Below are 26353 nucleotides of genomic sequence, written 5' to 3'. Positions count from 1 at the left end.
GGACATGAATGCACACAGAAGTAGAGAGAGAGAAGGAGAGAGGATCTCACTGTGTCATAGGACGTCCGTCAGCCGTCTAAACCAAAGCAGCATAACTAAGAGCTGGTCACATATTTAGATATTGTGCTTTGGAGGTGCTTGGGGCTGAGTACAATAACTTCAAGTTTTGTCTGAGTTTAGCATCATAAAATTGTAGGTCATCCAGGATTTTATGTCCTTAGTGCATGCTTGAAGTTGAACTAAGTAATTGGTTTCTTCTGACTTGATCGATATATATAATTTGGTATCATCTGCATAACAGTACAAGTTAATAAAGTGTTAATTAATAATATTGCCTAGAGGCAGCATTTGCAAGCTAAATACAACAGGTCCAAGCACCACGCCTTATGGAAAACCAGGTCTTTAACGTGCATTTAGGATTGATCGTTAACATGAACAAACTAAGATTGATCCTATAAAAAGTACTTAATACAAGCCTACACCAAACCCTACGCCATAGACGTTCACCTCTGAAAGAAAATGTGCAACTGCGCATTGTTGCAACGCACATCGCTCAGCAATGGAGAGATTGGAGAGAATAGATATACAGTGGGGGAAATAAGTATTTGACCCCTTGCTGATATTGCAGGTTTGCCCACTTACAAAGAATGCAACGATCTATAATTTTAATCATATGTACATTCTAACAGTGAAAGACAGAATCCCAAAGAAAATTCCAGAAAATCACATCATATGAATTTATTAAAATTGATAACCATCTGATGAGGAAAAACAAGTATTTGACCCCCTGGACAAACAGCATGTTAATATTTTGTAGAAAAGCCATTATTGGCCAGCACAGATGTCAAACGGTTTTTATAGTTGGTGACAAGGTTTTGTGCACATTTCGGCAGGGATGTTGGTCCACTTCTCCCTGCAGACAGCCTCCAAATCATTCAGGTTCCGAGGTTGTCGCCTGGCAACTCGAATTTTAAGCTCCCTCCAAAAGGTTTTCAATTGGATTCAGGTCATGAGACTGGCTGGGCCACTCCAGAACCTTGATGTGCTTCATCTTCAGGCACTCTTTTGTTGCTTTGGCGATGTGCTTAGGGTCGTTGTCGTGCTCGCCCATCCTCGACCCATCTTCAGCTCTCTCACTGAGGGAAGGAGATGTTGTTCCAGAATTCCACGATACATGGCCCCGTCCATCCTCCCCTCAATACGATGGAGTTGTCCCGTCTTCTTGGCTGAAAAGCACCCCCAAAGCATGATGTTGCCACCACCATGCTTGACGGTGGGGATGGTGTTCGTTGGGTTGTACTCGGTGTTCTTTGCCCTCCAAACACAACGAGTTGAGTTGAGGCCAAAAAGTTCTATTTTGGTCTCATCTGACTACATCACCTTCTTCCAGGCCTCTTCTGAGTCGTCCAGGTGGTGAATGGCGAACTTCATGCGGGCCTGTACATGTTTCTTCTTGAGCAGGGGGACCTTGCATGCGCTGCAGGATTTGAATCCATGACGGCGTAGTGTGTTACCAACCGTTTCTTTTGTAACTGTGGTCCCAGCTGCCTTCTGTTGATTCATCAGTTCCCCCCTTGTGGTTTTGGGATGATTCCTCACCGTTCGCATGATCAGGGACACCCCACGAGGCGAGATCTTGTGTGGAGGCCCAGACCGAGGGAGGTTGGCCGTGGTGTGGTGCTTCTTCCATTTCCTGATAACTGCAGTTATCTGACTGCAACTGCAGACAGTTGATCTTTTCTCTCTAAGTTGCTTTCCGATTCTCTTGTAGCCCATCCCAGCCTTGTGCAGATCTACAATCTTGTCCCTGATGTCCATAGAAAGCTCTTTGGTCTTGCCCATGGTGGTGATGTTGGATGCTGGTTGTTTGGATGTTGACAGGTGTCTTTTATACAGTTAGTCTTAAAGAAAGACTAACTGGCTTGTAGGAGCCAGAATACTTTCTGTTTAGTAGGGGGTCATATACTTGTTTTTCCTCATCAGATGGTTATCAATTTTTATAAATTCATATGATGTGATTTTCTGGAATTTTCTTTGGGATTCTGTCTTTCACTGTTAGAATGTACATATGATTAAAATTAAAGATTGTTGGATTCTTTGTAAGTGGGCAAACCTGCAAAATCAGCAAGGGGTCAAATACTTATTTCCCCCACTGTAGGTCTATGGTTGGCTAAGACCTTTGACTCAAGAGTGGGGATTTTAAGAAGAGGTTTTATCACAGCTCCTTTAAATGAGTGGTACATAACTTACTTAAGACATATTTAATCATATCTAGTAAAGGATTGTAAAGCAATGGTAAAGCATCTTTAAGTAGCCTAATTGGGATGGGGTCAAAGAGACAGGTAGATGGCTTAGTTGAAAAAATCTTTAGCATTAATTGCTGAAGGTTGAAGAAAAGCATTCTATATGTAAGGTTTTACAGCTGTTTCTAGCATTTCTGTGTTGTAAGATAAACTGGAACCGTTTGAGAACAAGATGTGATGAATTTTATCTCTAATAGTTATTATTATTAAAGAAGCTCTAGAAGGGGGGCCTGGGTAGCTTACCTGGTTGAGCGTATGCCTCATGTACAGAGGCTCAGTCCTTGTCTCTGTGGCCCTTTGCTGCATGTCATTCCAGCTCTCTCCTCTTACATGTCTTCAGCTGTTCTATTACATAATGGCCTTATATACCAAAAAAAGGGATCTTTTTTTGGAAAAGGAAGATGAAGCGTTAGAGTAACACATGCTCAATAGAGCTATGACTTGCTGTCAGCATGGCTACAATGCTGAAAAGAAACCTGGGGTTGTTCTTCTATTCCTCTATGAATGATGAGTATTAGGCTGCTTTGAAATTCCTAAGGCACTTCCTATAAGATCTCAGACTTTTTTTTTGTCTTCCAGGGGATGGAAAACTTTAGCAATTTTCAAGTAACGGATAATAATTCATATTGAAAATAATAGATATTAACTTAAGAAATAAATATCAGCAACATCAAAGTTTTTAGTAACTGAATACTGTAAAAGTGTCAAGCTGTAGGAGAGACATAAAGAAGGTGATTTGGAGTCCAGAGGATATTCCCTTTCTTCCACCAGCGAGAGCTCACAGGTGTAATATCCTTGGTATTAGTAAAGGAAAGGTGGACAGGGGGGTAGCTTTATCTGAGTTTTACTAAACACTTGTATAAGAATTACACAAGCATGGCTCGTCTCTTACTTCTACAACAGAACAGCCCTGTGCCACTCACCACCCCATTCCCCCGGCTGAACCACTACTGCCACCTAGGGAAAACTCCAAAATGACAGAAATAACATTCCCCATCTACTACAACAGGTTCGTTAGTTTAAACTGGAAGCATCTGCAGATAATAATCAGTGTTAGAGTATGCATGAAGCTAAATCAGTGATTTCTTTCTAAACACATTATACATGTTAGAAAATGCTTGTTAAAATCAGGTGAAAATCAGGCAAACTATAAGTACTGAATTGGGGAGTTAAACCATTTCCATCATCATTTCTCTGTCCAGGATTTTTTGTGCAGCCTGAAAACATGGTTCGATGAGTACAGGCATCATTAACAAAACCCCTCCCCTATGTATAAAAGCTAAAAAACTACTAACAAAAGAGCGCAAAGCATCATTGTTGCTTCAATCACCCAGTCTGTAAGCAGCTACCAATAGTCTATTACCACAGAGCCAGGGAATTGGCTAGGTGGTTAATAACACATTAAGCAGATGTAGTAGGGTTTCTTTTCATGTAGTAAGAAAATGATCAACAATATTTTGAGGAATTAAGGAACATTGAGTTGTTGCCCCTCACGTTGAGGGACACTGAACATGGTCCCACTGATCATTGTTTGCTTCCCTGTAATTCAGCAGTTTGGACAGGCAGCAGCACAGCCTCCTACACTCCCATTGGACCCCAGCAGAACGGCCGTGGTCACCAACAACCGCCTCTCCATCACCCAAACCACCACTGTAAGATATCCTTCAAAACCAAATAGTTTCCCATGATGTTCACTTTTATTCTGTGACATCCCCAGAATCACACAGCTCTTATATTATTTTTTTATATTGTTGCTGTGATGTTATTCCTTTGTAGAAAATGAATCTTACTATTTTATCGTCAAATAACCTTTATATACTGTACAGGGGCTTTAGAAATGTGGGATTGCTGTGGTATACATAGGTATTCTATATTTCTATATTTGTCCCGGGAAATGATTTGGTCATAATATTAATTCAGAGGACAAAGTTTCAACATGATTGATCAAACAGAGACGTGGTACCAACAGTAACCAGGGCTTCTCAGTGTGTAAAAAGTCATCTGGAGTGTCAAGTTAAGTTCTTTCAGCCTCATTAATAATTATAAGATACAGATGTGAGAAGAGAAAGATCTGGTGATTCATATAATTTCATGTGCTGTGCTGTCTTGTCATGCCTCTGCACCGGTGATAGGTGTGGCCAGAGGTATTATGTTTTCGGGTGGTCCTTCTGTACCATTCTTATGAATGTTATAGCTCAGAAACGTCTTAAGGGAATTTCTTCAAGTTTGGCACAAACTTTCACTTGGACTCTAGGATGAACAGATGAAATTTTGGCGGTCAAAGGTTAAGGTTACTCAATTCAATTTTATTTATAGTATCAAATCATAACAAGTTATCTTAACCCTTCTGTTGTCCTCGGGTCAAATTTGACCCCTTTAAAAAATGTCTATATCTGATATATGGGTTTCTTTTTAACCAAATTACCACAAAAAATGGATTGGATTCCATACAACACTCTTTGCAAATACAATTGATCACTTTTATTCCTGACTAAACTCATCTGTACGTTCCTCTGATCTTAACTATTAGTCAAAGAAATTCATAATAATTGCTTTTTTAACTCAAACATTAGGTATAGTTCTATACAAATGAGGGATATTGACCATGAATTCCAAAAAGTACTGTAAAATTAGTTTTAGTAAAGTGGCGTTATTGAAAACTAAATAAAAAGTCAAATATGTGTCTGTTTTTGACCCGGGAGGACAACAAAAGGGTTAAGACTCTTTACAAATTCAGTAGTTCTAGAGTACACTATATAAGAGTCATAATTTACGCTAATTATGATATTTTGGTCTGATACTGAATTTGAAGTCTGGATTGGCGGCGGTTTATTTACCTGCCAGGTGTCCCCCACCTTCCGCTTTCTCTGTGTTGCCTTTTAAACCTTGGCCGTTTCGAAAAACAGCAACCAGAACCTCAGAGCTAGCAAGTTAACGCTACATGCGGAAAATGGGAAGAGCAAGTGAAGCAAGCAAGAAAGAGAGAAAGATTTACAAAGAAAATGTTTACGGCATTGACTCTCTAACTGAAACGTTTTGAGACGCATTGGTGGCGATTTGCTATGGACAAAATACACACGACAATAAGGTACACACTGGTAAGGGCAAGTTACGTTTAACCACATATCCAGCTAATTTAAATAACTCGCGTTATTGTAGTGTGTGAACAGTTAACTTCATTTAATATTGAAATTAAATAAATGTCCCACCAAAACAAGTTCCTACCCTTTTGCATAGCCACTGTCTTTGTGACCGGAGATTAGCGCTGCCCCAGACAATTGTGATTGGTTTAAAGAAATTCAAACAACCCAAACCATTTTATTCTTCTATCCAGGACTGTATGTGTGATGTAGCCAGACCTTCTTCCACACAGCACTGTTGAGGTCTGACGATGCAAAACTACTAAATTGGTGACACAAATTTTGAAACTGTGGTGATTGTATAGATCTTTTGTGCTGTCGGATTGAAGGTGTTTAGGAAGTGTCCACGTTTTTCTAAACAACACACTAAATACCTTTAATGAATGAATGTATCTTTTTATTATTTATTTTATTATTTATTTAATTGAATTCCTTCAAAGTCTTCACTACATTTCTATGATATGAGTCTGTACGGACATGGATGCAAACTGCATCTTGACTGGTTGGCTGAGGCATGCAAACGCAAGGCAGTAATTCTAGTTTGATATTATCATGAGGAGTTGCCAAAATCAGAATTTTTCATAATTAATGTACTTATACCTCTGCTTTCAGGGTCTCAGCATCATGGCTCAACTTCTTTCCCTCCTTCTGTGTCCAACCATCCAGGTAGGCGAGTATTACACACCACAATGGATGTAGTGTGAACATGTTGCCACTGATTCCATACAATATTTTTAAACTGGCATATAACTTTGGCTTACTGCTGTTATTAGACGTATTGCTGCACAGTGCTCAGTAAGTAGGAACTCTTGTGTATCATATAAGCTATCATTGTTTACATCATGGTTAGTCTACGTTGACGGAAAGACTAGAAAAATGGGAAAGGTAGAGCTTGTGCACTGTAGGTTGTAAGATTTATGATGAATGTGTATTTAATAGAGCTGGGTAGCATTTGTAATCGCGATTAATCGCATAATTTCCCCGATTAATAGCGATTAATCGCAAAATGAAATAATGAATTCAAAAGTAGTGTATATAGTGCAATTTTTTTTAAATGTTCTGCAATATGAACAAAAGTGCCGAAACATTTGTTCTGCAAAAACATACCAGCATTTTGTTTATAAAGTAGCAGTTAAATAAATTATTTAGTGTACATCTCAATTTAAACCATGTATTTGTCATGTCCAGAGATGAATTCCATCTGGTTGGAACGTGTTGCAACGTGAAGCGACTCCTTCCTATGTACAAGTTCATCTGTTGTTGCTGTAACTCTGCAGCACTTGAACTGTGTTTAGAGTGCCCCACAATAAAGTTTCCCGCGCATGTCTCAGCATAATGTCTCTCCTCTGTTTTCATTCCTCTCAGAGCACTTGAATGCAGCTTCCACTTTTCATCATTATAATGCACTGTAACTCCAAGATAATTCTGGTTACCCAGTGAGTCCAGTAGTCCCCAGGGAGTCCAGTAGTCCCTAGGGTGCATTTTGTAGCGTGGTCGCTTTTGCTGTCCTCTCCTTTTTATACAACTTGTGTATTCTGCTTGTGATGGTGCATCTTGAGGGGATCTCATACCTATAGTTGTTGTTGCGATTCTCAGATCGATGTCCTCCACAACCCTAAAGGGCCTGCAGTCTGTAGCTATCCACGTCGCTATGGCATTTCTTAGCGTCTCTTGCCTTTGTTTATCTTTTACTTACCCACACGCTGCATCTAACGTAGCCTGCTGAAGCCTTGCGCCACTGTGTGTTTCGTTGATCTGGTATCAACTGTCAGGTGATATTTCAGACTGGAAGTACTTCGGTGATAAGAAAATTAAACTTTGCAGTATTTACAAAGCCTGTGAGCAAAAACTTTTACAATAATAAAGAAATTATTATAAGAAGACAAAATCTTTTTCGGCGTTAATTAATTCATTAGTTAACGCGATAATAACTCGTTAACTTGCCCAGCCCTAGTATTTAAGAATGATATTTTAGACATGTGTCCACAGTATCTTGGGTGATAAATACACTGCGTGTGTTTGGGGTGGAATGTGTCACATCCGGGCACAAAGGTGGAAAGAAAACACGGTTTAGTCACACAGTTTGCTCTGTTTTCAATGCAGGACCAGAGTTTTGGTGCTCTATCTCCTACTTTGAAATGGACGTTCAGGTGGGTGAGATGTTCAAGGTGCCCTCCAGCTGCCCTGTAGTAACCGTGGATGGCTATGTTGACCCGTCAGGTGGCGATCGCTTTTGCCTGGGCCAGCTGAGTAACGTCCACCGCACAGATGCAAGCGAGAGAGCCAGGTGTGTCTCTTAAATAGATTTAAAGTAGCCATTTTGTTGAAAGCTTGAAATATTTGGAAAAGTAATGTAATTCGGTTATGTTTAATGAAATTAATTGTTACTGTAATCTTTTGTGTGGTACCCTTCCATGTAATGTAACGTAACGGCAAACTATTTCTGCAGCTGTTGAGGTAACATACAGTGGTGCTCATAAGTTTACATGCCAATGCTTAAGTTTACTAAAAAGAGGAATAAAAAAATCATGTTCTCGAAACTGATCTTAATGCCTTAATTAAAAAATAAGGTAAAATCTAACCCTTTAAGGACACCAATTTTCTTTGTGAATGAATATTATAATATTATATATATATATATATATATATATGTATTTTAAATAAATAAATGTTTGTCCTTTAAAATAGAGGGGATATAAGTATACACACCCCTATATTAAATTCCCATAGAGCCAGACGCATTTTTATTGTTAAAGGCCAGTCATTTCATGGATCAGGATACCATGCATCCTAAAAGAATTCCCTTGGCCTTTGGAATTAAAATAGCCCCATATCATCACATACACTTCACCATACCTAGAGATTGGCATGGTTTTATTTCAGTTAGACTAATAGCCGGTTTAATTTGCATTGAGAGATGATTTTATGGATAGTATCCCATGCCAGACTCTATGTATGGTGAAGGGTTTGTGATGATGTAGGGGGGGTATTTTATTTCCAAAGGCCAAGGGAACTTTATCAGGATGCATAGTATCCTGAATCCATGAAATAACTGGCCTTTAAAAATATAAATCTGCCTTTATGGGAATTTAACATAGGGGTGTGTATACTAATGCCCCCTGTATTTTAAGGAAGAACATTTATTTATTTAGAATACATTATTCATTCACAAAGAAAATTGGTGTCCTTAGAGGTTGGATTTTACCTCATTTTTTAATTAAGGCATTAAGATAAATTTCTAAGACGTGTTTTTTATTCCTCTTTTTTGTCAATTTAAGCATGGGTATGTAAACTTATGAGCCCAACTGTTGCTCTAATTTGGACGCTTTACATATAGAGTATGTATAGACCACTCTATAACTAACAGAGACCCAATCAGTTCCCCCCAAGAGCATGCATTTGGTACATTTCTTAATTTTCTCCCCACGTACCGCCTCCCCCCCCCCCATGGATGCCAGCTAGCTAAAGTTATGTTTGAATAGAGTTTGAATCAGATTATGTTTGGATAATGCCTAGTAAATGTTCAGTTATTATTTCATGGCTCTCCTAACCAATTCTATATCGTTCATTAGAGAGACGTAAAATATTATGTAGTGCGCCGCATTGTTTTTTCAGAGTTGAATCCTGAAATGAGTTTATAATCAAAAGCATTAAAAATACACTGATAATCCGTTTCCCCTTATGCTTCAAAGCCAGTGCCAGACTGATATTAGTGCTTGTAAAGCAATTTTAAATATATAAAGGACAATGTATTGACTGTGCCTGTAGTTTGAAGTATTTGAAGTAAATATGAACATGACCAGCTATTACACAATAAACATTTTATTTTTCATGGACATTTTATCCCCGAAAATGTGTGGTAACCCTGAGAGAGCTGCAATCCCAGTTAATGGCTCCTTTTTGAATGCTAATTAAGTTACACTCCTACTACTTTTTCCGTTTTGGATTAAAGTTATGCAGTTCATTGTGCAAAGGTACACTACAGAACATTCATTTGACTGGATGGACTGGATGTTTTCATGTCACCCCACATTTGAAAAACCATGTGCTCATCTCAGCCAACGATCTGTTCTGTTATGGTCTCAGAGTGTCAGGGCAGCAGAATCATCTTCCACAACATCTTATTTCTTTTCAAAAAGATAATGCCAGAGCGCCTCGATAACCGAATGGCTAAAGCACATGTGACCTGCTTGCGACCTTTGTTGGATGTCATAACTAGAGTTGGGCACCAAAACCCGGTTACACTTTGGAACTGGTTCCTACGCAACCAGTAGGACTCGGACCAAATTAGAATGCAAATCTCGGTTACTCATTTTGGTTCCTCTTAATGTGTCAACTGAAATATTTTCCCTCTGTTGCTAAAAAACGGACTTAAAAATATCACACTCCCTCTGTAGTCTACCGTTAGCTAGCTACCGTCAGTGTAGGCTACTTTTAAAATGCCATATTTTCCTTCTGGGCTCTGGTTAGCATACCAACTTAACATTTATTTTGTTGTTACTTGTTAAAAGTGTAACTGTTATTTATTGTTAAATTATTGTAGTTGTGTGTTAGGTGTCAACTACATTTAAATATATAACATTAAAGTAATTTAAAACGTTAGCATATTGTTCAATTAAAAAAAAAACTCTATCAAAGAGCCTTTCTTTGATGTATTTTTTCAGTTTTTCCAGAATTGGTTTAGGAATCAGAATCATTTTAAAAGTACCGGTTCGGCATTGGAATCTTAAAACTCCAAACGATACCCTACCCTAATCATACCCCTCTCTCCCCTACATCCAGTTTTTTTTTCTCACAATAAATGATAGGAGGTTCCACGTCTTTTTGTCCTGATGTGTTTTTTTCCTATGTGTCCAGGTTGCACATAGGGAAGGGTGTACAGCTGGAGTGTCGTGGTGAGGGCGATGTGTGGATGCGCTGTATGAGCGACCACGCTGTGTTTGTACAGAGCTACTACCTCGACAGAGAGGCAGGCCGAGCACCAGGTGATGCTGTGCACAAGATCTATCCTGGAGCCTACATCAAGGTCAGCCCACACGCAGAATCACATTTTGTGACATGCACACACATATATTCTCTATTTTTAAACTATTTAACTATTTTGTTATTTTGTTCACACATCAGTGAGCAGCAATGAAATAGGTGGCATGGCAAAAACTAATTAAAAATGAGCCATTGGTAGCTGCAAATGGGGAACTGAATAAAATGTTTTAGAGTGTTATTAAAGAATGAATGGTGCCATGCTCTTCAGATGTAATTTATGTTTTAATCTAAACTGCTTGTAAATCATTCAGGTGTTTGACCTGCGGCAGTGCCACAGACAGATGCAGCAGCAGGCAGCGACTGCTCAGGCTGCAGCTGCTGCACAGGCAGCCGCTGTGGCAGGAAATATACCAGGTCCAGGCAGTGTCGGAGGCATTGCACCTGCAGTTAGTAAGTGTTGATGACGCTTTCACATTCATTTGACATTAACAATACACGGAAGATGGCAATTTGAAATGAAAGATTTCTACTAGATTATTTGACAAATCTGAGTGATCTGTTGCATTTAATTCCAGTTGTTTTTTCCTGTTCTCTCAGACTTAATTGTGAATGCCACTATGATAGAGCAGTGCCTTGATATTGAGCACTAGGGTTGGGTACCAAAACGCGGTGCCAATATGGCATGCTTTCAACGTAAACAGTAGTAACAAGACCAAATAAGAACAAAAATGTTCGTGCCTCAAAAACAACACAGAGACGATGCGTTTACTTGAAACTCGCCAGCCTTGTGGTGTATTTCAAGTTATTGTAAACATTATAAAATAAATAGTGAGCACTATCAGATATAATTTCAGATTTCCCTCTCGTGTTCACTGACAGGTCTGTCTGCAGCAGCTGGGATTGGTGTGGATGACCTGAGGCGTCTGTGCATCCTGCGGCTCAGCTTCGTGAAGGGCTGGGGACCCGACTACCCCCGGCAGAGCATCAAACACACGCCCTGCTGGGTGGAGGTCCACTTGCACCGTGCTCTGCAGCTTCTGGATGAGGTGTTGCACACTATGCCATTGGCAGACCCAGGGCCTGCTAACTAAGGACCAAGACCATGTTAAAATTCCAATCTGGATTCGATGAATGTGTTCACACAGACAGACATGTTGCCAAATATGCTACATAATTAATACACAAAGCAAATCAATGAAAAATACACAGGAAACATAAATAACCAACAACACATATGCTTGTAACAATCAATGCACACATCACTCATGCTGCCTCACATACAAACACACACATGCACACACACTGCAACCAAAATGTCTGTAGCCAAACAGACATCAAAGTGCTGATGTTTTTTCTAATGCTTTAATCTAAAGTGCAAGACAAGGTAGTTGGAGATCCGAAGGTAAATATTCTGATCAACTTGTCTCTGACCGAAAGACATTTGTATTCACTGCAGAAATCCAGGGATGTGTTTTAGAAATCCAGTTCCCTATATGCAATTTGGATTTCTAATTGTAGGAGTGCATTCATTCACACACACAGATGTGTAAAAAGTTATACAAGAGTGAGAAAACATGTCAGAAAAAGAACTTCAACTGGAAAATGTTGTTAGTAAAGTCACACTGAATACAAACAGCATTACAGTTCTCTTTATGTCTTATCAAAAACAACTGATATAGAAGTATGTATTAAGGAAACCAGTGTTATGTCATCTCTGTGCTTGTACTGTGCTCTTCACTGTACGTTGATTGAAACTGTTAGCATTGATATCTGGTTAGCCCTTCTATTACACTCAGCTCAAGTTATTTTATTTTTGTACCAAAAGACTAAAAAGCCAAAAATATTTAGCTTTAAAGTAGTGTTGTTGTTATTTGTAATGAAACAGTGCTACCCTGTATGTAACCAAATGGTTGGTGTTAATCACCAAGGCCAATTTACCTCATAACTACAGTGCAAAGTCACAATTTAGTTTTCTGTCTAAAGCGCACACACTTTGTTCATCACTAAAAGGCTGACGTCAATCCATGAAGAACTCGGATATGATCCTGACCACAACACTCCCTAAGCTTTGTATTTATTTTGGTTTATAATGCACTGTGCTCGGATGTGCAGTAGCAGTACTTGATCATTTAACGGATACGTGTTACTGTGGAACATTAGGTATATTCTACAGTTTTACAGCAGAAAGAATCTTAAAGTAACGTGTTTTGCTTAATGGAAAACAACCATCAGAAGCTCCAGAGACAGAAACCTGAGTGCCTGTGTGTCTGTTCTCTAGTCTGAATGCTGAGGATTGCCCAATCTCAACATTTACACTCAGACTCGCAAACGTTGAGGTGCGTTCCTGTTAAATCTGTGAGAGCTTAGAGCTGTCCCATTGTCAAATTGTCAAGTTCACAATGGCCTTCTTGCCGACATTTTGAACTCTTTATGCACCCTTTCTGTAAGCCCGCAACTGTGCAGACTTCGCCTAAAGGGGAATTACCCACAATTGATAGTGTTGTGATGTTGCCGGGGAAGCCCAAAAGTATTACTACTACACTACATTAACATTAAGGATTTTAGATGCTACATAAAAAAAAAAACATAAAATCAGAGCAATGTAAGCACACTTAGTTTATTTATTAAGCGTTTCTTCTAATACTCAACGTTTCAGTAAGGGTGCTCTGGAATTTAGAGTCCCCCTTTTTTATAAATAAACCAGAGCAATTTCTTGGGGGTGCTAAGGGGGAATCCTAGGGGTAGCTACAGCACCCCCAAGCCCCTCCCTGGCACCGCCAATGGGAGTGTGTCGTAAAGCAAGTGAGACCTCGGAGTGAGCACCGACTCTAGAGTCATAGTGAGAGAAGCAAATTGTCTCCCCTGTTCTTTCTGACTACGGGTAAAATCTGTAGCAGGAGAAGTTAACCCTTTCCTTGATGTCATGTTGTTTATGGAGAAGGAGAACCAGGAAATGAGTCGGGGGAAATGCAACGCTTCCAAGCTACGGCTGAAGGACTTGCGTTGCTGGCCCCGCGACGCTTAGTTATATTTTTTGGAGAAGTGCGCATCAGGGTACGGCGTAGGGTACAGCAGAGGGTACGCCATAGGGTAGGCCTGGGCGATAGGGAGAAAATCAGATATTGCTATATTCTTGACCAAAACCTTGACATCGATATTGCGGCTATATTCAAGGGGTTGACAATTGGTACATTAACAAAATCTCTTCAAACTTAGATTTTAGATAAGTAATCATCAGTAATGTGGACATAATGTCTAAATGGGGAAAAGTCAAATAATAGAACAGCTAAAACAGTCTGGTAAGTTCAGAAAAGTACATCACTTTACTGTAATGCAGCTTTTAAAACCAGGAAAAGACTTAGGCCATATTACATTAAAACAATTACAATATTACGATATCCAAAATCTAAGACGATATCTAGTCTCATATCAAGATGTCAATGTAATATCGATAGGGTCGGTATCTCCGCGTACCAATGTACGTAGCCATGGCGTTGATTTAATGAAGAACCATAAATCACGCTTTAGGGTGGATATTGGGATTGGGCTCCTCTCTGTACCTCGCAGTTTATTTAAACTCTGGGTTGTTGTCTCCAGTACCTCCAGAGCCCCTATTTAGACAATCATGCTGTTAAAAGGCTAAAATAAACTTGTTTATTTATATCCAACGTATTTGCTTCTTTGAAAAGTTTTGAGGATTAATTTGTTAAAGGTATATTTGATAACAGTAAGCTTCTAATTTGAAATAAAGGCAAAATAAGTAGAAAGTTACAACCATGCCAATTAATATATATTAATCATACAAATCAATCTTTTATATGATTGGCTGAGTGCTGATCATGTAATGACAGTTACAGGTAGGTTTTTCAGGAATCCTCCCAGCATGCACTGGGGAAATCAGGTCTCATTTTATTTTCACAAGTGTTGCGTTTACTCTGTTAAACATGAGCTTGAAAGACATGCACTTTGAAAGAGATGAGAGTTGCTGTAAGCATACCTCCTGCCCATACCGGCCAGTGATGTAGAAAAAAGAGTGATGTGTAAAGATGCTTTCCAAGCTAATATGAGACTTCAACAGTCTGAGTTAGTCAAATCAATCAATCATTGGATTATACTAAACTCCCATTAACGTTTGTTAACAGTTTTTTGTAGCATTAAAACCTACATGGATTTATCTTAGTCAGACTTTAGAAACCTCATATTATCTTCAGCTGCACTTGAATGTGACTTTACACAGAAGGATGTCTCTGGGTTTCTTACAGCAGTGAAGTATTCCCAGCCAGTATGCAGACGAGGAGTGATTACAGCGACCCATTACTCCTTCAACATACAAAACAAATGGCATGCATGTGGATTTTATAAAGACAGGCTTGAAAAAATTAGAACCTACCGTTTAAAGCCAAAACCCAGCACAGACTGCACACCCCTGACACATTTATCTGTAAAGTGTATTTGTACAAGCCTTTAGTTGGCCGGTGATTCACACTGAAGGAGGATACACACCAGAGTTCAAAGAAACTGCTCCAAACAGGCTCGTCATGAACTGGGTCTTAGATAGCATGTAGGCTGAGTGTACTGTGTAGAAAAGAGATCTGCTCTCCTGTGGCATACAGACTTGACCCAATAAAAGGGTACATTGTAATCATTGTCAAAAGGTACAATCTTTGGATGAACCCAACTGTGCTATACAGAGAATATTGTTTGTTGACAGAGATCCAAATGTGAATAAATGTACCAACCAGTTAATCTGTGGATTGGTAAAATGAGAGGTGTGAGGAAAAATGTGTCATCTGATTCAGCTGCTTTACAAAGATCAGCCATATGCATATTTGTGATTTGTGCCTTTTGTTATCAACCATAGATGCACCAACACTGGATTGTAAGACAGACACAAGTTTGTCTTTCTACATATGAAGAATTATGTTGCACATTGTGATTTGGTTTTCAGCTGATGGTATTCTGTGGTTCCCTCAGGTATCTGTGTAGTTCATTGAAGATATCACAACCTCTGTCAAACTGATTTATGGCGATAGAAAAACTATTAACAAAGCACTCATCATACCTGAGTACTATTATTTATTGCCTTAGTGTTTGGTGAGTGTTAAATATGAATGAGTACGCTTTGCACTATTTTAATCTTAGCATGGACAACACAAATAGATGTTATATTTATCTGTTCTCTTCTGCCCATATTCAGGGAGGTACAAGTTTTCAAGTAGGCTTTTTCAGATAATGGCAAACTCATCATCATGTCATCACCAGAGGATTATCCCCATCTCTCCACAATCACACCACATCACCTCCATCATGTGTCCAGAAATACTTTGCATTTAGCACCTGTGTATGTGTGCATCTCTATTGATGAAAATGCCTAGAAAACTAAAGCCAAGCTTCAGCTTCATTCTATCACTGCTGCTTTTGAACTTCAGTTTGAAGTGATAAAGTTGGTACCATCCAGTGTGTTAGTAGGACAGTTTTTTTTTAATTTAAATTTATTTTTTAACTAACGGCTGTCTGAGGGCCTTTTTACATTTGGTAACGCTTCATTTAATTGGTCTGTCATTTCCAAGGATGTTTCCTAGAAAGTACTGTTTTTTGGTACTAATTAAAATGAGTCACATATAGTCACATTTTTGCATGTATATCTAAACTGCTATGCATCCGACTTTCCGACTAAAAAAGTGACTGGATTAAACCAGATATTAACTGGAATTAATCATTAAAATTGTACCAACTGAAAGTTTTTTGGTTTTTCCTCATGATTACAACCAAATGACAGTTTTCTCCAGGAAACACCTCAGAAATTATGTCTGGTTGAATAAAGAATCTAAGTTTTACTAGACCTGAGGCTGCTTTCCTTAAGAGTTTGAACTTGGTTACAAAGAAAGCATTTTCAAGTCCACCTCAAATCTGTCTATTGAGTCCACACAAGCAAAGCCAACTGCTCCCTGCAATGGTTGATGAATTTGATTGATTGCCACATTGTGGTTTGATAGTATGAACACAGTAGAATATGTATCAGTACAGAAACGCATTGTAATAAAAACCCTTGGCAATTTAAAAAATCCTTGACTTATCAATAATTTAGGGCTGGGGGTGCCAATGTTTGGCCTGCAGACACATTGTTCACAGACAGGTGCTGTTGCATTATGACGTATCATCTTTTTGCAGTGACCAAAGCATATGCATCGTGTCTTCTGTGTGAACATAGTGGACACAGGTGTCTTTCGTATTTACAGCAATAGCACCCTTGATGTATGCAGTGTGAGTGGTGTACAAATCATTATAGACAAAACCTGGTCCAGACATCTCAAAATGCTCTGAGAGAAGTAAATAATTTTAACTCAAGGTCCACTGACTAGCTTTAGTCTTTCAGCCACATTTCATGGTCTAACTTAAATATAAAAAATTAGAAATAAGAGTGAGCAAACTCTATCTGCTGATCTGCCAATCTGTGAGAGGTGGTCGAAAGTTCGGAAAGAAGTCTAGTAAATTGACCATCTGTAGAGTTGAGATTATATTTGTCTTTCTACCTCCCATGAACTTCCTTGGCCAAGTTCTAAAAGACCAATATGATTTTTGTGATTTATCAACCTTGAACCAGATCAAAGTGATAATGATTATAACAATACAACATCTAGTTTCATCATAATGGTTTTCCCTTGGAATGGAGTTAAAGCTGCACTAAAGAGTCACGGACCATGCTGTAGGTTTGTCACAGCCTGTAGCCACACCTCCATACCATAGACTAGTGCCTGTGTGCATGCTCAGTGGCGCATGAAGCCAAAAAGGTTCAACTTCCTTGTATAAAATAACCTTACATTGATCAGTGCTGCTTCCACACTGTGCGGCTCATAGACCATTTGCACTAGAGACCTCCACTGGCCGAGCCGCTAACTTAAATAGGGACTGAATGATTTAATCGTGCAGCTCTTCTACACTTTCCAAATGTTATTGGACTGACTGGATCCAATTATGATAGTGAAACTTCTATTTTGCCGTATAAATCTATAGGAAAAGTATTTTTCCTACTGTTTGGCCGCTATGTCAAATTGGCATCAAAGCTTCAAATGTTGTACTGATTCACAAGAAAGTCTCCAGTATCCATCAGCCAGTCACACTCACAGAGACAGGTTTGTTTAAATATTAAAAAATATATATCTCACAATATAAATTTGCAGACATTTCTGATCAAATCGGATTTCATCCCATACCAAAACCACTGATGGTCCATTATCATTCATTTTTTTAATGTTCAGTGTCTAATTGGTGACAGAAACTGAAAAATAAATAATGTATACACTTAAACAATATATGTACTAAATAACTGAATTTGGCTACTTTAGAATATTGTTCTTTTGATTTATTATTTGATTGTAAAAATGTGCTGCTCTTGTAATGTTGACTGTATATTAAAATAAGATAAACAAATGGCCTTGTCATATTAATACAGACTTTGTAGATGAAGTATTGCTAAATGAACCCTGTCAAACAGCCTTGACATGCATCACTGACTGGTCACTTTTTCCAATTTCTTTTTGTCCCCTGGGTTTAGCCATGTGTCCTTTGGCATTTACATATCAAGGATTCAAGATTCCTGATCCTTTATTTATTCTACAACAGTGAAATTATAGTTCAATTTTATTTATAGTGTAATCATAACAACAGTTATCTCAGGACACTTTACAGAGATAGTAGGTCTAGACCACACTATAATTTACAGAGACCCAACTGTTCCCCCAAGAACATACAGTACATTTGGTGCAATGGTGGCAAGGATAAACTTCCTTTTAAAGGTCCCTTGGCATGAAAATTTCACTTCATGAGGTTTTTAAACATTAATATGAGTTCCCTCAGCCTGCCCATGCTCCCCCAGTAGCTAGAAATGGCGAGAGGTGTAAACTGAGCCCTGGTTACCGTGCTCTGCCTTTGAGAAATTAGGGGACCACTAAGGTCTATATTAAAGAGACTTCAGATACAGTATTAATTCAATTCAATTTCAAATCAATTTTATTTATAGTATCAATTCATAACAAGAGTTATCTCGAGACACTTTACAGATAGTAGTAGGTCTACAACACACTCCATAATTTACAAGGACCGAACTGTTCCTCAGAGCAAGCAACAGTGCGTAAGTGGCGAGGAAAAAATTCCTTTAAGGCAGAAACCTTGGACAGGCCCAGGCTCTTGTTAGGCGGTGTCTGGCGACCGGTTGGGGTTAAAATGAAGAGTGGCTATAACAGTCAGAGAAAATAGTAGCAGACTAGCAGGGCACTGCAGAGCGTAGCAGGATGTAACAGGGCCTCGTGGAACGTGTAGCGGGACCATGGCGACAGCTTCTACCATGATTTTGGAGCCTCCCTGATCCAAGGAAACATGCTGGCCGAAAAAGAACATAAGGACTCCGGGGAATGACTCCCCAGAGCTAGGTTAATAACAAGCATTTCTGGGACATGGATGCACACAAATGGAGAGATAGATAGATAGAGGAGAGTGGAGCTCAGTGTGTCAAAGGAAGTCCCCCAGCTGTCTAAAACTATTACAGCGTAACTGAGACAGGCTAAAGAGAGGAGCCTGGTCAGGCTAGAATTCTCCCCAAACGGAGCACTAGGGGAGCACTAAGGTCTACATAAAAGAGACTTCATATACAGTACTTGGGGACCGCTAAGGTATTTATGAAAGATACTTTAGACACAGTATTATGGGACCACTAAGGTCTATATAAAAGAGACTTCAGATACAGTATTAGGGAACAGTAAGGTCTACATAAAAGAGACTTAAGATACAGAATTAGTGGACCACTAAGGTCTGTATAAAAGCATCCAAAGAGCACCATGTCATGGGACCTTTAAAGTAACACTAGAGAACTTTTCCCGCTTTGGTCCACCTACATGTTGGAAGCTGAATTGTCAACAGAAATCGAGACTCATCGGACCAGGCAACATTTTTCCAGTCTTCAAGTGTCCAATTTTGTGAGCTCTTGAAAATTGTAGCCTCTTTTTCCTATTTGTAGTGGAGATGAGTGGTACCCGGTGGGGTCTTCTGCTGTTGTAGCCCATCCGCCTCAAGGTTCACAAATGCTTTGCTGCATACCTCGGTTGTAACGAGTGGTTATTTCCGTCAAAGTTGCTCTTCTATCAGCTTGAATTCCCATTCTCTTTTTTTTTTTTTTAAGATTATTTTTTGGCCGTTTTAGGCCTTTAATGGACAGGACAGTTGAAGTTATGAAAGGGGAGAGAGAGGGGGAGTGACATGCAGCAAAGGGCCGCAGGCTGTGTGGGTACACGATCCGTCCTGCCTACACGATCCCTTCTGCGCATGCTCACAATGTCCACGCATGCGCATAAATACGTAGCTGAAAACCTGGCTGTTTCCCTGCACTATTGGTACCATGCATGCGTCGGAATACTTGAAGGCCAAGCGTCAAAACGGACAGCTTTTTTTTTTTTTTTTTTTTCATTTTATTAACAAAGAACAATTATATCGCCAGTATGTACATATACGAAAAGTCAATACCAGAAGTGCATATACAGAATATATATATATATATATATATATATATAAAATTACGCATTAGCATTTTTTGTAGGCCAGACTTTTTTGTTGTTCACAAGTGCTCAACATGTAATCTACACTTTTTAGTAGTTTTTTTTCAATAAAGTTGTTTAAATTAACACTTTTTTTGCTGCAAAAAATTGCAGATTTCCATGCAAAATAATGCGGGGCTTGCATGATTTTTGTTGCTAAAAGTCACAAATATCTTAACAGTAAGTTGAAAAATGTTGTGTTTACTTTACACTAGGCAGCCATTTCCCCTGTTGCCATGGTAATGTTATGAAGTGACGCAATTACATAACAAGACAAACACATTCCTTTTTTCATTAGACCGCAGTTGTTCCAAGTGCCCGCAATTTCATCGCATAAATATCCCAGATATTCTATTGCATTTTTAAAGAAAATGTGCCGCATAATCAAGGATTTTTGCAACAAATCTTGCGCATGTGCAGGACGGATCGTGCAGTGTCGTGAAGCCTCGTAAAACACAATTAGCATCTGTGCATGCGTGAACATCTTGCGCATGGATATGTGCATTGAGATAAGAACAATTGTACAGGTTCAGGTTCTGCGCATGTGTAGGCAGGACGGATCGTGTACCGACAGGCTGGATTCGAACCCGGGCCGGCTGCGTCGAGGAGTAAACCTCTATATATGGGCACCCGTTCTACCAACTGAGCTATCTAGGTGCCCAGCACATTTTCTTCTGACCTCTAGCATCAACAAGGCCATTCTTTGTAAACCCTAGAAATGGTTGTGCATGAAAATCCCCGTAACTGAGGAGATTTGTTAAATAATCAGACCGGGCCGTCTGGCACCAGCAACCATGCCACGCTCAAAATTGCTTATATCACCTTTCTTTCCAATTCTGACATTCAGTTTGGAGTTTAGGAGATTGTCTTGAGCAAGGCCACACCCCCTAATACATTTAAGCTACTGCCGTGTGAATTGAACAGGTATCCTAATAATCCTTCAGGTGAATGTAGATTTTGTACAATCGTTCTTATCTCAATGCACACAGCATTAACCGCCAACTCTCTGGTCTGGTCCGGTCCTGGCCTGTCCAGTCCAGAAGGTGGCGGTAATGACCCTGAAAGCAGCCTAGGATTTTTAACTGCCATTAAATAAAACGAAGAAGAAGTTGAACGGATTCGGAAGCGAATCAGATCCTTTAACTGTCTATGGGTCATATCTGTGTCTGAGTACACTCCATTTAACGGTCTACGTGAGGAAAGCAAGCAACTTGAAAACATAAATAGTCAAGCTCTTCTGAGCTGTCCTCAGTACTTGCAACACATAGCTGCTAACTAGCAGCTGAAGAGTTGTTGACATAAACAGGTAGCCGGTGGAAAGTTAACTAGTTAAACAACAGCTGTTACAGGCCAACATCAACAAGCCAGTATGGAATCTTGGGTTCGGTTTAACGCCCAGAGCCAAGCCAAGGAGAGAGTCATTAGGTAATGTTACGAATGGTATCAACAATATAACGTTCGGAATCGCATTGTAAGTTCTCTACAAATGTTAAAGCATTCGAAGTTCGCTAGCTAGTTAGCTAACGCTACCTTTCTTCTAGCCAATTGGCTAGTTTGTAGCAATTGTTATCGTTATTCACTTTACAGAGATAACGTTAGGTTGACACTTCCAACTAAGTTGGTCTGATTTATATTTAGGATTTAAAAGTCAACAGTAACTAACAGTCTGACATTCAGCAAGGTTAGAGAAAACCTGCATGTTAAGTTAAAGTATGAATGCATTTGATCATATGTTCCTCTTACTTTAACTTTGGTACAACTAAAACACTCGGAGGGGCCAGTTACCATGGAAACCTAGCTATCCCTCCAGATCAGACTAGCCCGGTCCATAGATCAAGATTACCAGTTAAACCACAGCCCTATCCCGATTAGTGTTGCGTATTGTTTTGGATTTTTCAATTCCGGTGCCAAACCGGTACTCTTAAAACGATTCCGATTCATAAACACATTCTTGAAAAACTGAAATGACAACTTTTTTTTTAAAGTTTTTTTAGTTAAAATGTAACAATATAGTAACTTTTTAAAGTAGGCCTATTAAAATATGTGTCACCTAACACAACAATAATTTGATAAATTACACTATTAACAAGTAACAAAATAAATGAGTAGGTATGTTAACCAGAGCCCAAGAGGGAAAATATGGCATTTTAAAAGTAGCCTACATTTACCGTAGCTTGCTAACGGTAGACTACAGATGAAGTTTGATATTTTTACGTCCGTTTCAGAGCGACAGAGGGAAAATATTTCAGTTGACACATTAAGTGGAACTCTAATAAACACATTAGCTGCGTACGAAATTGTTACCCATCACGGAAATAGCGCACTACATGTAGTTCTCGATTTTGTAGAGCTGTGGATTTCATTCACTTAATACAGTGGGGAGAGCAAGTATTTGTGTAGTATTTTCCTAAAATACAAAGCATGTAGGTGTGTCCTTTTATCATAGGTACACGGCAACTGTGAGAGACGGAATCTAAATAAAATAAAAAAATTCAGAAAAATCACATTTTTATTGCGATTTTTAATTTAATTTGGATTTTGTTTCATGACATAAGTATTTGATACATCAGAAAAGCAGAACGTAGCGTTAGCTAGCTATAAACGTGTGAAAAGCCGAACAACATCCCCCGTCTAAGCTGTGTTTCACTTTCACATCTGTGAGTTCTTGGTTACGTCCGTCTTTAAAAAATCTGCCTGCCTAACACGGTCAAATAGTACCCACCTTCCTACCTAGCTAGCTAGCTATATCGGTATGCTAGCTATAGCTATCTATCTCTCTCCCTCTAAATATATCAATACTGTCTATCTGTCTATATGTCTAGCTATATATAGTCTATCTATGTATATGTATGTACTATCTATAATCTGCTGCTGAACACACGCTTCTTACACTGTTGTCTTCTATCTCTCGTAACTCTCAATGGGCTCTCTAAGCTGGCTGGCCTATCGTCTCCCTTCCGTGACGTCATGCAATGCATTGTGGGAGAAAAGCAAACCACTGTAAAATATGACCTACTTTTTCGTGTTTTTTTATGTTTTGTGATACTTTTTAATATAATATACAGTGGATAACAGTTTAAATGTTTATTACCAACAATCAATAAGTGCAAATTCGTTGGAAAATTAAACTTGCAAGATGGGCTTTAATATTTGGTAATTAAACCTTTGTTTGAAATTACACAGATCATACATTTTTCCTGTAGTTCTTGACCAGGTTTGCACACATTGGATACGGATTTTGGCCCACTCCTCCATACAGACCTTCTCCAAATCCTTCAGGTTTTGTGGCTGTCGCTGGGCAATATGGACTTTCCGCTCCTTCCAAAGATTTTATATTGGGTCCACGTCTAGGCCACTCCAAGACCTTGAGATGCTTCTTATTGAGCCACTCCTTAGTTGTCCTGGCTGTGTGTTTCGGGTTGTTCTGGTCATTCTGGAACACCCAGCCACGACCCATCTTTAATGTTCTTACTGAGGGAAGGAGGTTGTTGGCCAAGATCTCGCAATACATGGCCCCACCCATCCTCCCCCCAATAAGGTGCAGTCGTCCTGTCACCTCTGCAGAAAAGCATCCCCAAAAAATGTTTCCACCTCCATGCTTCACGGTTGGGATGGTGTTCTTGGGGTTGTACTCATCCTTCTTCCTCCTCCAAACATGGCAAGAAATAGAGCTTTTTGGTCTAAACTCCATGTTAGACCTCTATTTTTGTCTCATCAGACCACAGTGAGTGAGCGAGCGAGCCAGTAAATGAATGAGGGAACAGTTTTGAACATAGAATTTTTTTCTAAATAAACCCAAACTTGAATCGACACTAAATAAAGGGTAAGCTGATATGAATTTATAAATTGGCCTGGCTGATTTACCGGTCTATCTTTGACTTTTTTCCCATAAGTCTTCTTTATTTTATTGTGTTGTTCACTCACAGGGCTGCTCAATATGCCTGCACGCTGCTGGGCTACACACTGCAGAAGGGTGGGGCAGCGGCTGAGCTGCAAAAAACCGTCAGTCAGCTGGAAGCACACATGAGCCTATCAAGAAAGCGTAAGTGAAGTAGCAAGGTGTTATCTAAGCACCAATGTTGAAGGGTTGCGACTTATGTGTGTTTGTGTACCACAGTGCTGCGCCTGGGAAACTCTGTGGAGGCGCTGGAGGCCGCCAAGAGGGCCATACACCTTTCTGATAGTGTGCTGAGGCTCTGCCTGACAATCAGCCACCTCAACAGAGCCATGTATTTTGCCTGTGACAACGTCCTGTGGGCTGGAAAAATTGGCCTCGTCTCCAAACTGGACCAGCACAAGTGGAGTCAGAGATCTTTCAGGTGAGTCACCTTCTTTTTTGTGTACATTTCAATGACAAATGCATCTGCAGCACTTTTTGATTTCAAATAATAATACATCAAATAAAGATTAAAAAAACTAATCAGTCAAATTTTAACTGAGGCTATGTTACAGAATTACCCTATAACTTGTGTTTGATACGTTGTCTTTATAAGACATTACATTGAAAAGATTTAATTAAGTGATCTGGGCTGTAGAAATCTGACTTGGGGTTAAGAAACCACATTATTTTGTTGCAGTTTAAAATAGACTCTTAAATGTTTGATTTGCGTGCCAACATTTAGATAGGTTTGAATTTGTTGCTCTTAGCATCATCAATGTAACGGCAGCTGGATCTGCTGGTCCAATAAGCTCTGGCAGGGTAATAAAGAGCGTGAAGTGACCCACAGACTGCCTGGACAATTCTGCATTTGGATTATTGCTGAATTGTGCATATATTCACTAGTTATTTAGCATAGGTCCCGTTTTGATTAAAAACCTCTTCTAAAGGGACTCCTGGGCTGCGGTCAAATTCGTTTTCTTGCTAAGGAAGGTTTCTAACTGAGTGAAATGACCCTATTACACACCAATGACCAGGGTTATTAGACCGTGTTTAACCCTTCTTTTGTCAATTCTAACCAAGCAAGTCAACACGAGTTGCTCCTGGTCATTACAATTCAGATACGACCAGGGTCACAACCCTCAAACAATGCTTAGCAGTTACCTCACGTGCTGCAGATGGCGGTGTTAAAGGTGGTATTCAGTGACCAGTTTAACGTCATCAAATGCTCCAGTCAAGCTGGGGACAACCAGAAGTGAAGTATGGTACTTTTAAGTTACCATAGTCCTATACTTGTCTGAATGTTAAGAATTTTTTGTATTTTCGGTTGTGACCAAGTCAGCGCCTGAGCTTGTTGCAGTTTAATGGTAGGCTGTCAGTCAAAAATTATGCTTGTTACGTCATTGTCAGTGCGTAAGAGTTGGCAGCCTTGATTTTCCTAGAGTCATATTCACGTCAATAAATGTGAGTGGACAGGAGAGTGAGCGTGAGCAATTGTTGTTAATGTATGGAAACCTATATATTTTTTTTAATTTCAATTTCAATCTTGGTAGTGAAGTCATATTTTTCCCCAGTAAAGCCTGCATGAAACATAGTAAGAAATGCACAGGGGAAATTATCTAGGATGCTTTTAGTAGTATGTCTTTGGAACATGGTAGTTTCACCAAAGCACACCTATGTCAATAATGTTTGTTGATGCAAAGTTACAAGGGGGGGCAAAGAAAAATGATTAGAAAAAGACACACAATGTAATTCTTTTAACTTTTTGACCGCAGCCTGGGCCAAGATACAAACGAGTAATTGGAAACAGAGACAAAACAGAAGATACAGTAACAGACACACAAAAGAATATATAACATCCCAAGTAACAAAGTCCAGTTCAAGCCATGCATCCAAAATATCAGTTAAAGCACGACACCTTAACAATTCTATCTCCAGGTTAAAAAAAAATATATAGATTTAAGGCATTCAAAGAAATGTAATCATGGAGTTTGAAACATCACTATTTCTTTCTCATTTGTTAATAAAGATTGTACTGTGCTAATACTGCTGTTGAAATTGGCAGGTACTACCTCTTTGCTCTGATCCTCAACCTGACTCGAGATGTCTATGAGCTGCACCTCCTCATTGAGTGTGAAGCACGTTACAGAGCTGCCAGATCGCCACCCTCGCCCAGGCCCACCATGCCCACTGACCACTTGTTGTCCCACTCCACTCCGGATATGTTGGCTTGGCTCCGCAGACAGCTCCACCTGCTGGTGACAGTGCTGCACAGCAATCCCCCACTGCTGTTGGACCTGCTGAAGAACAGTTGTGATATCTTCATCCCACTAGACCGGCTGGGGATTTACGGTACAGGGCAAGGCTTTGTTGGGGCCTGTGGTCTGGCCTCCTCCGTCCTCTCCATCCTTACCATGGTCCACCCCTGGCTCAAGCTTAAGCCATGAACTCAGAAACACAGGT

The 26353-nt window shown here is 39.5% G+C and overlaps 2 protein-coding genes across 8 annotated transcripts in view; both read left to right on the top strand.

The window, feature by feature from the left end:
* The window catches only part of si:dkey-222b8.1 (uncharacterized protein LOC560317 homolog), a 34886-nt gene extending 21927 nt beyond the window's left edge, over nucleotides 1-12959 (top strand). For 6 of the 7 annotated variants that reach the window (XM_034891421.1, XM_034891425.1, XM_034891423.1 and 3 more), the window contains 6 exons: nucleotides 3854-3955; nucleotides 6056-6109; nucleotides 7547-7730; nucleotides 10301-10469; nucleotides 10738-10876; nucleotides 11306-12959. In XM_034891421.1, the coding sequence (XP_034747312.1) occupies nucleotides 3854-3955; nucleotides 6056-6109; nucleotides 7547-7730; nucleotides 10301-10469; nucleotides 10738-10876; nucleotides 11306-11517 (860 nt within the window). In that variant the 3' untranslated portion in view covers nucleotides 11518-12959. The remainder of the gene's footprint in view (nucleotides 1-3853; nucleotides 3956-6055; nucleotides 6110-7546; nucleotides 7731-10300; nucleotides 10470-10737; nucleotides 10877-11305) is intronic. The other variant, XM_034891422.1, reaches the window with a different exon arrangement.
* Nucleotides 12960-21157: 8198 nt separating this feature from the next.
* Nucleotides 21158-26353, top strand: pex11b (peroxisomal biogenesis factor 11 beta). Its single transcript, XM_034891437.1, has 4 exons — nucleotides 21158-21438; nucleotides 23940-24055; nucleotides 24131-24332; nucleotides 25956-26353. Exons 1-4 carry the CDS (start codon nucleotides 21383-21385, stop codon nucleotides 26335-26337), a joined length of 756 nt encoding a protein of 251 aa, XP_034747328.1. The 5' UTR covers nucleotides 21158-21382; the 3' UTR covers nucleotides 26338-26353.

Source organism: Etheostoma cragini, chromosome 14 (assembly GCF_013103735.1).
Source record: "Etheostoma cragini isolate CJK2018 chromosome 14, CSU_Ecrag_1.0, whole genome shotgun sequence".
Taxonomy (NCBI): Eukaryota; Metazoa; Chordata; class Actinopteri; order Perciformes; family Percidae; genus Etheostoma; species Etheostoma cragini.
The sequence above is the reverse complement of the archived record's forward strand: the minus strand, read 5'-3'. Positions and strand labels throughout refer to the sequence as shown.